This window comes from Emiliania huxleyi (genome assembly GCF_000372725.1).
Source record: "Emiliania huxleyi CCMP1516 unplaced genomic scaffold EMIHUscaffold_69, whole genome shotgun sequence".
In the NCBI taxonomy this organism is placed as follows: domain Eukaryota; phylum Haptophyta; order Isochrysidales; family Noelaerhabdaceae; genus Emiliania; species Emiliania huxleyi.
In genome coordinates this window covers 213,733-223,312 of record NW_005196830.1, presented here as the reverse complement: position 1 = coordinate 223,312, position 9,580 = coordinate 213,733, and the positions used below count along the sequence as shown (strand labels likewise).

At 68.4% G+C, this 9,580-nt stretch overlaps 2 protein-coding genes across 2 annotated transcripts in view; one reads left to right on the top strand and one right to left on the bottom strand.

The window, feature by feature from the left end:
* The window catches only part of EMIHUDRAFT_216365 (hypothetical protein), a gene marked incomplete at both ends in the record, with an annotated part of 8,471 nt that extends 5,460 nt beyond the window's left edge, over nucleotides 1-3,011 (bottom strand). Inside the window, 3 exons of the mRNA XM_005762157.1 lie at nucleotides 393-608; nucleotides 1,044-1,809; nucleotides 2,131-3,011. Coding sequence (XP_005762214.1) covers nucleotides 393-608; nucleotides 1,044-1,809; nucleotides 2,131-3,011 — 1,863 coding nt within the window. The remainder of the gene's footprint in view (nucleotides 1-392; nucleotides 609-1,043; nucleotides 1,810-2,130) is intronic.
* A 1,345-nt stretch (nucleotides 3,012-4,356) lies between these two features.
* On the top strand, nucleotides 4,357-5,800 carry EMIHUDRAFT_438027 (hypothetical protein). The gene has a single exon (XM_005762156.1). It carries the CDS (start codon nucleotides 4,434-4,436, stop codon nucleotides 5,454-5,456), a length of 1,023 nt encoding a protein of 340 aa, XP_005762213.1. The 5' UTR covers nucleotides 4,357-4,433; the 3' UTR covers nucleotides 5,457-5,800.
* The last annotated feature ends 3,780 nt before the right edge of the window (nucleotides 5,801-9,580 follow it).

The window sequence follows — 9,580 nt, the reverse complement described above, 5'->3', positions numbered from 1 at the left end:
GGCGGTGAAGGAGGCGGCGGCGAGGGCGGCGGCGGGGACGGTGGCGGTGGGCTTGGCGGCGGCGGTGACGGTGGCGGAGGCGAGGGCGGCGGTGACGGTGGCGGCGGGCTGGGTGGCGGCGACGGGGGCGGCGGCGAGGGCGACATGGACGGTGGTGGCGGTGAGGGCCGGGCGGAGGGAGGCGGCGGCGACGGCGAGGCGGAGGGAGGCGGCGGCGACGGCGAGGCGGACGGCGGCGGCGGCGAGGGCGGCGGCGGCGACGGCGGCGGTGGAGGTGGAGAGGACGAAAGGGGCGACGCTGGCGGCGATGAAGGAAGCGGCGGTGGGGATGGAATCGCGTACGAGCTCAGGTGATACGCATCTCCTCCGTTCAGAAACAGCGTAAGAGGCACTTCGTTCAAGAGCTCGTAGTTTATGGATGCCAGCAAGGTGGACGCATTCATCACAGTAGCGTCCGTGTAGGTCACGAGGGGCGTCCCCGCCGACCAGGATGCTCCGTCGTCGGAATGGGTCATCGTGAAGTGGTTTCCGCCCGCGGCGCTCGTTCCGGTAAAAGCGGACGCGTCGCCGGTGGCGGCGCTGACCTTGGAGGCGTCGAGTCCATAGATCTGCAGGAAGTCGGTGGGGCGGTCCGCGCTGAGCTCGAAGACGCCGGCCGAAATTTCGTTCCATGAGAGGCTTATCAGGCAGTGCTCTTCGGGGTTGTCATAGGTGCACACGGAAGGCGGGGGGGGCTTCGGAGGGGCAGGTGGCGGCGAGGGCGGCGCGAAGGGCGGCGGAGGCGACGGATCCGGTGGAGGGTGCCGAGGAGGCGACGGCGGCTGCGGAGGTGGAGAGGGAGGGGATGGCGGCGACGGTGGCGAAGACGGAGGGGGGCTGCTCGGCGGTGGGGAAGGCGGCGGGCTGGGCGGGGGCGGGGCCGGAGGGGGCGCTGGTGGTGGAGACGGAGGAGGGGGTGAGCTGGGGGGCGTCGGTGGAGAAGGAGGGGTCGTGGGCGGTGCGAACCACTCCGCGAGGTGAAGGACGCCGGGGCCCGCCTCCACCCACGTGCCCGGGAGGAAGCCCCCAGGTTTGGCGTGCACCAAGTCTAGATTCTGATGCTGACCGTTTGGAACAAAAAATTGCACCTCCGAGTTGGACGCGCACTTAGCCGCGCCGTTCGACGGCGCGGCGATTGCCAGTTTGGTGGTTGAGGACACGATGAAGTTGTCGTTGTCGCAGTCGCTGTCTTCGATGAGGGAAACGCATCTCTCGACAGGATTGTTCGAATCACACTGCTTGACACTATGCGTGAAGAGGAGACTGAAGGCAGTCCAATTGAGCGGAAGAGGTACGGAGTACCATTCGCCGGACGCGGTGCTTCGGTTGAGCAGGGGCGCGATGGAATGAAGGCAGGTGGGCTCCTCAGAGCAATCAAAATAGCAGAGGCCAGGTGCAAGGTCGACGCATTGGACTGTCCAGAGGTGATGGATCGTAGACTCCAGATTTCTCCGGGACTCACACTGGTCGGGCGACCGATACCTCAGCCGAGACGCGTCCGATTCCAACATGAAAGTTCCTTCCCCGAGGCCTTCCATGCTTTGAAGGCGAATCTGCCTTCCGTAGTCGAGGACATTCACCTCGCCGTCGGGAACGAAATCCCCTCCAACGGCAGCCGAAGATGCCATGTCGAAGCACTGGAACTGGTCCGCGTCGGTGTTATCCACGACGGTGGCGCTGCAGTGATCAACGACGCCAAGAGCAATCTTCATTATCAGGTCTATCTGAGCGATGAAATTTGCTTGCAGATTCGACTTGCTGTTGACGATTCTGAAGTTTTCGCAGATCCGGGGAGCGGGTGGCGACGACGGTGGAGAGGGCGGCGGCGACGACGGCGAGGCGGACGGTGGTGGAGGCGAGGGCAAGGCGGACGGCGGCGGCGACGGCGAGGTCGACGGCGGCGGCGAGGAGGAGGGCGGGGGCGAGGGGGGGGGCGGGGAGGGGGGGTCGAGGTTGGCCTTGTCGGGCAGGGGCGGCGGGGGCGGAGCCGCAGGGGGCATCGGCGGGTCTTGGGGAGGCAGCGGCGGGGATGGAGGCAAAGACGGAGCAGCTGGACTCTTGACGAACGGCCCGGAAGGCGGAGGGGTCGACCGGGCGGGCTGCCGCTCGGAAGGGGGCGACGGCGAGAGAACCGTCAGCGGAATCAGCACGCCGCCCACGACCGACAGGACGAGGACACACACGCCGACGATGAGGGCGAGGGTCATCCACCGCCTGCGCCACCAGGTGGGCTTGGCGCTGAGCCCCTCCGTGTTCGCGCCCCCGCTGTCGAAGGACGGCTCCGGACTCACCGCCGGTAATTCTAGGCTCAACTCTTGGGAGACGCCAGAGGGGCCAGCATGCTCGACCATCCCCGGGAGGCCAGAGGGGCCAGCGGCGGACGTGACGTCCAACGAGGCCCCCGCAGCACCAGGCGCCGCCGCCGATCCCGCCGGAGGGACGTACGGGGCGCGGAGCGAGGAGGTCTGCGTGAGAGGCAGGACGGCGGGCTCCGGCGGCGGCGTGTCTGGCTCGGCCGAGCCGGCCCCCGCCCCCAGCCTTCGCCCCCAGCGCTTGGCCCTCGCTCGCCGCAGAGGATTTGGGGTCAATCGCTGCGCCGCTTCCGTCTCCCGCAAGACCTCGGATGTCCGCTTTCGTTCATCTTCGTCGTCACTCGCCATGCGAGAGCGCGAGCCAGAGGGGCCAGCGGCGGACGTGACGTCCAACGAGGCCCCCGCAGCACCAGGCGCCGCCGCCGATCCCGCCGGAGGGACGTACGGGGCGCGGAGCGAGGAGGCCTGCGTGAGAGGCAGGACGGCGGGCTCCGGCGGCGGCGTGTCTGGCTCGGCCGAGCCGGCCCCCGCCCCCAGCCTTCGCCCCCAGCGCCCGGCCCTCGCTCCCCGCGGAGTTTTCAGGGTCAATCGCTGCGCCGCTTCCGTATCCCGCAAGACCTCGGATGTCCGCTTTCGTTCATCTTCGTCGTCACTCGCCATGCGAGAGCGCGAGGACAGCGGGCGGTGAATCCGGTGGGCTGGCACGGCGGCCGCACGAGGAGTGGAGCTTGGGAGTTGGGCCGCCTTGATTTGATCGAGCAGGTGAGAGATCAGGAAAAAGCAGCGCCAAACTCGGTTTCTTTCGTGTGCCTGTGAATAGAAGAGAGGTGCTAGCACGCGCCAGTTCGCACCTGTGTCGAGCCTGTGTGCCCCAACCGTCTTGAGCGGCTCGCGGTTGCCGAGTCGTGCCTGCCGAGTCGTGCATCCCGTGTCGCGGAAGCGAGCCGGCTCGGGCTCGGGTTCTGAGGCTGTCCATGCTCGGTGGATCTGTCTTGTCCTCCCCGACGTGACATGACAGAGTGTCCCTTGTAATGCGAGAGAGTGCGTTGTGTTCTTGTTCGTCTCCGCTACCACCCAAGACAGCTTGGAGAGCTCCCGGAAAGGCAACATTTCGTAACGATCGTCGCTATTGGCCATCTGCCTCCTGCAGCCTCTGTTGGGGCGGAATGCACGGGGTTTTCGGCGCGATGCCTCCGGCTAGTACACGGTACTGATCTGCCGCAAACTCTCCTGCGCTCGCGTGACGTGTGGGGCGCACGCACTGCGCTCGAAAGTCGCGATTTGGCAATAGGCGCTCGAGCCGGCGCGCAGTGGAGGGGGCGCCGCGCAGGGGGATCGGGGGGGGGTGCGAGAGGGGGCGTGGGTCGGGCGCGCACCGGCCGGCTCCGGGAGCGGCCGTCACGTCGAAGAGGGGACCTGGTGCTGCTCGAATGACGACGCATGCCGCTCTGCTGCGCCGCCGATAGCCCCTCTTCCGAGCCGGCGCGTGGCGGCGAGCCGCGGCCAGTATCGCTGGTGCGGTGGAGGCGGCAGCTTGCATCGGCCGGCAGCGGGTGCGGCCATCACGTCGATGAGGGGGGGTTGTCGGCGACTCGTGTGGCTCGAGGCCTACGCTGCGCCGCCCAAGCCCTACTGCCGATCCAGCGCCTGGCGTTTGGGGCGAGCCGCGGTCGTCGTCGCTGATGGTATGTGGCGGCGGCGGCGGCGGCTCGCCCTTCCCTCCGGCCGCAATTCCGATCCCGCCGCGCTCGCGGGAGGTGGCGCGCCCACCGCGGCACGGCCGTGGCTGCGCATACACCTTACGCCCTTTCTCCTCAACGGCTATCCGTGCTTGCTGTGCCCCTGCGTGGTGTGTTTCAAGTTCTTACAACCCAAGGTGATAGAGGGCAAAAAGATCGATTGCGCTCTTGCCGATCCGCACCTACCTAGGCTCTTGGGTGGCGCGCCCAGCTATTCACAACGAACCTGGTTCTCTTTCCTTACTGTCTGGCCTGGAGACGCCGGAGAGCACCGTATCGCCGGCGGGCTTGTGCAGAGTCGCTGCAACCGCCTGCAGCCACTCTTACCGCGCGCGTCCCACGTATGTGCAAGCCTGCCCGCGGACCCTTCGCCTATGGCGAGCCGTGGTGGCTCGACGACCCGATCGAGATGTCCGCCGACCGCTTCCGCGGCCGGCGGCGGCAACTGTGCTTCCTGCTCGGCGTCGCTGCCTCGTGCGCTGGCGTGGTGGCGTACACGTCACACGCGGGGGTGCTCGTGTGGTCCATAACACCGGCGACGTTTGGCCAGTCCTCCTTTGTCCTGCTGCCCGCCCTCGTCGTTTACCGGATCGCGTGCGCCGCCTTCATCTTTGGTCTCTGCGCCTCCAAGCTGGTGAGCGACTACGTGCTGCAGCGCGGCGCGGGCGCGGCGGGCGCGCGGCTGAACCACTTCGAGACGCTCGACCGCACCGAGGTCGCCTTCCTTGACCACGGCGTGTGGCGCTTCCAGGGCCTCACCTCGTGGGGCTGGGTGCTGCTCGGCTGCTACTTCCTGGTGGCGGCGACCCTCTCGCTGCGCGTGGCGGCGGCGCCGGAGGCGGCGCAGCACGAGGAGCCGGACGGGGCTGCGTGCGTGGCCAGCCTGCTGCTTGGCGTCTCGTCGGCGTATGCGATACTCATCACGCTGACCGTCACCTTTGTGCTCATCCCGTCCAAGCACAGGAAGGGGCTGTCCACGGAGGGCTTCTTCACGCCGTTCGCGCTGTCGCAGCACAACGCGAACCTGGCCATGGTGGTCGGCGAGCTCCTCTGCGGCGCCGTGCCCATCGACCCGTGGCACCTCCCCTTTGCGCTCGGGTTTGGGATCGTCTACCTGTGCGGCTGGCACCAGACCGTGCGCTACAACCGGACACGGACGCTCATGTACCACTTCCTCAACTGGCAGCACCCCCGCTCCCTCCTCATCTGCTCCCTCCTCATGCTCACCCTCGCCGCCTTCTTCGCCTTCGCCGCCCTCGTCGGCCAGCTGCGCCTCCGGCCAGGCGGCGCGCCGATGGTGCTCTGCGCCGCCCTCGCAGTGATGCGGTGGCGCCGGCCGCCGCCGCTCGCGGGCAAGGGCGAGTAGGCCGTTCGGGAGTGGGTCCCATAACCCTAGGTACTGACCGCGACCCGCGAGGGAGGAGCATGCGACGTGGGGGGTACAGGCTGCTCCTGGTGCATGGTGACATGCGCGCGCGGCTCCTCTCTCGCTTGGCGTTACTCGCGGGCCGGTCCGCGGACCCCTCCATGCCGCCCTCTCTCTCTCTCTCTCGGGTCGGCTCTCACAGCACCAGCAGCATGCGCCGTGGGCGTGGGCGCGGCGCGCCGCATTGGGCTTCGTGGGCGGCGCATGTGGGACAGGTTTGGGCGCAGCTTATGTCATGTCATTGCCACTGCGCAGGTCATTCCTCTTCACACTCCGGAATAATTGTTCAGCGCTCGCCCACTCCTGCTAACTGTAACTCGTGCTCGGCGGGGCTCTTACGTCTTAAAGTATAGGCATCAGCCATCACCGCATCACGTCTCGTGTCGCGTATGCGCACTAGGCGAGTTGCTGCGCTTGCTTCGCCGCCTCGTCGACGAGGTCGCGTATCGAGCCGCCTTCGATCAGGTAGTGCATCGCGAAGCCGCACGCCAGGCCCATGAGCGCGAGCGGCAGCTTTGCCCACCAAGAGTTGACGAATCGGAGGATCGGGATCTGGGAAAGGTCATTCTCGGTGCTCCAGTAGACCAAATAGGGCGGAACGAGGAGCACTGAGGGCGATGGCGGGTGTCGGAGTGAGCGGTCGCTGCGACAGGGTGCATGAAAGGGGGGCGCAGGGCGGTCTTGTCCGAGTGTGCGTCCGCAGCCGCAGAGGAGGCCGGAGCCGCACTTGTGAATCTTTTATCGATGAGGTAGGCACCCAAGGCCACGGTGACGATCAGCCCGAAAGTGGACATGCGTCTTGCCCATGTCACAGCGCCCATAGCGAAAAGCAGCGGCGCTGACGAAAAAGAATTCAACCTCGCGCGTTTCGCTCCGTTCTCCCCTCCCTTGGGTTGTCTGTTTTCTTTCTTTCTTTTCCCTTTCCTCGGGCTGTTCCATCTTCCCATCTCCTTCCAACTCAGGCGAGGCGGGGGGGGCGTGGGTGCGGGGTGCGGTGCGGTGTGAGTGTGTGCGTGTCATGTGGCTACAGCAAGTGTCCATCCGTCTGTATTCTTATTAACAACGAAGGCGCTCTCAGAAAAGAATCCCCCCCCCCCCCCCGACGTGCCCACTGGCACTAACACAGGTACCAGTCCCGTGCCTGGTGTCGTGCGAAAAAAATTACCACAGAACTCCCTCGCACAACACTGGGAATGAAGCGGTCATACAATATCGGCGGTCGCTTTCAATCGCATCGGCCCTCCCTCACTGAGTCTGAGAGAGAGAGAGCCGAGTCTTCAGTCCAGCGCAAGCTGGGGGTCGGGCTTCTGACCGCAGGGCGGCTTGCTCTCTCCGGCGCGCAACGGCAGCGTCGTCAGCAGCGTCTCGGCACTCTCGCTGAAGGCGGACGCGGCGGAGACCAAAGTTGCTCCTCCGCCCCCCTGCGGGCTGGCCTCTCCCTCCTCGCCCGCCCCCCTGCTCCCGCCCTCGCCGGCGGCTTGGCTGGGCGGCGAGCGCCGGACGGCCGGGGCACCCCCAGGGGCACCCCGCGGGGGGGCACGGCGACCTGCGGGGGAGGAAAGGGGGAAAGGGGGGGGGGGGGGAGGGGCGTCAACCCCAGACGGGGGCGGAGTGGGCTCCAGAGAGTCAGCGAGAGGGGGAAGGCCTCCCGGGCCGGCGTCGTCAAAGTCGTACGACTGCGCGGGCCGCGGGCCCGCCGGCCGGCGCACGCACGAGGGCAGAGTGAGCGCCTCGACCGCACGAGTCCGTGACAAGTTACCCGAGATTGCGCCCGAGATTGCGCCCGAGATTGCGCCCGGAGATGTGTTTTGCGCGCCTCGACGGTCGGGTCTGGCGGCGGCGGTCTCCTCTCGCGCGTCCTCCTCGCCCCGCCGCGGCGCGCCTACTCTCGCAACCATCTCGGGCGATCTCACGGCGCCATCTCGCAGCGCCATCTCGCGGCCTCCTCGCCCCGCCGCGGTGCGCCTTAGTTGCGCGCGGCGCGGGCTGGACAGCCGCCGCCTCTCGCCCCCCTCCGGTGAGGCTGGCGATCCCTCCCGCCACCCACGAGCCAACCGCCGTGGAGAGAGACGTCGGCGCCTCGCTGCCGGCGGCGCTGCCGGCGGCGCTGCTCATGGCGCTGCTAGCCATGCTGCTGGCGGCGCTGCCGGCGGCGCTGCCGCGGCTCTTCCGCGCCCTCCGCGCCCGCGTGTCGATGCTGGTCATGCGGTCGAAGACGTCCGCCTAGCACCCCGCGCCTCTCGAGCTCTATCTCGGCTATCTCGGCAACCCCTCGGCTAGACCGGGTACAGGCCATGCACCTCGGCTGCATCTCGGCTGCACCTCGGCTGCATCTCGGCTGCACCTCGGCCGCATCTCGGCTGCACCTCGGCCGCATCTCGGCTGCACCTCGGCCGCATCTCGGCTGCACCTCGGCCGCATCTCGGCTGCACCTCGGCCGCATCTCGGCTGCGTCTCGGCTGCATCTCGGCTGCACCTCGGCCGCATCTCGGCTGCACCTCGGCCGCATCTCGGCTGCGTCTCGGCTGCATCTCGGCTGCACCTCGGCCGCATCTCGGCTGCACCTCGGCTGCATCTCGGCTGCACCTCGGCTGCATCTCGGCCGCATCTCGGCTGCATCTCGGCTGCACCTCGGCCGCATCTCGGCTGCACCTCGGCCGCATCTCGGCTGCGTCTCGGCTGCATCTCGGCTGCATCTCGGCTGCATCTCGGCTGCGTCTCGGCTGCATCTCGGCTGCACCTCGGCTGCGTCTCGGCTGCACCTCGGCCGCATCTCGGCTGCGTCTCGGCTGCGTCTCGGCTGCATCTCGGCTGCATCTCGGCCGCATCTCGGCTGCGTCTCGGCCGCATCTCGGCTGCATCTCGGCTGCGTCTCGGCTGCATCTCGGCTGCATCTCGGCTGCACCTCGGCCGCACCTCGGCTGCACCTCGGCCGCATCTCGGCTGCATCTCGGCCGCATCTCGGCTGCGTCTCGGCTGCACCTCGGCCGCATCTCGGCTGCACCTCGGCTACGTCTCGGCTGCGTCTCGGCTGCATCTCGGCTGCATCTCGGCTGCGTCTCGGCTGCACCTCGGCCGCATCTCGGCTGCACCTCGGCCGCATCTCGGCTGCGTCTCGGCTGCATCTCGGCTGCACCTCGGCCGCATCTCGGCTGCACCTCGGCCGCATCTCGGCTGCACCTCGGCCGCATCTCGGCTGCGTCTCGGCCGCATCTCGGCTGCACCTCGGCCGCATCTCGGCTGCACCTCGGCCGCATCTCGGCTGCACCTCGGCCGCATCTCGGCTGCGTCTCGGCCGCATCTCGGCTGCACCTCGGCCGCATCTCGGCTGCACCTCGGCCGCATCTCGGCTGCGTCTCGGCTGCGTCTCGGCTGCACCTCGGCCGCATCTCGGCTGCACCTCGGCCGCATCTCGGCTGCGTCTCGGCTGCATCTCGGCTGCACCTCGGCCGCATCTCGGCTGCACCTCGGCCGCATCTCGGCTGCGTCTCGGCTGCATCTCGGCTGCGTCTCGGCTGCATCTCGGCTGCACCTCGGCCGCATCTCGGCTGCACCTCGGCCGCATCTCGGCTGCGTCTCGGCTGCGTCTCGGCTGCACCTCGGCCGCATCTCGGCTGCACCTCGGCCGCATCTCGGCTGCGTCTCGGCTGCATCTCGGCTGCGTCTCGGCTGCATCTCGGCTGCACCTCGGCCGCATCTCGGCTGCACCTCGGCCGCATCTCGGCTGCGTCTCGGCTGCATCTCGGCTGCGTCTCGGCTGCATCTCGGCTGCACCTCGGCCGCATCTCGGCTGCACCTCGGCCGCATCTCGGCTGCGTCTCGGCTGCGTCTACGCCTCCTGAGGCTCGCGGCGTGGCGGCGGCTCCTCGCCGATGGCGCGACCCTTAACGAGCGCGCCTGTTGGGGTGCGGGTGGGGGGGGGGGACATGGGGTGGGAGGGGGCGGGGGGGGGCTGGTGGGGGGAGAGGGGGCAAGACGGCTTCGAGAGGTACGCAGCCGGAGGGGCTGTGGCTGGGTCGGGCGCGCACACACACGTCCCAGCTACCGCTATCGACAGCGGGTGC

Excerpts from the sequence above, each read along its gene's own strand:
- EMIHUDRAFT_438027 (XM_005762156.1), top strand. The coding sequence starts at position 4,434 with ATGTGCAAGCCTGCCCGCGGACCCTTCGCCTATGGCGAGCCGTGGTGG.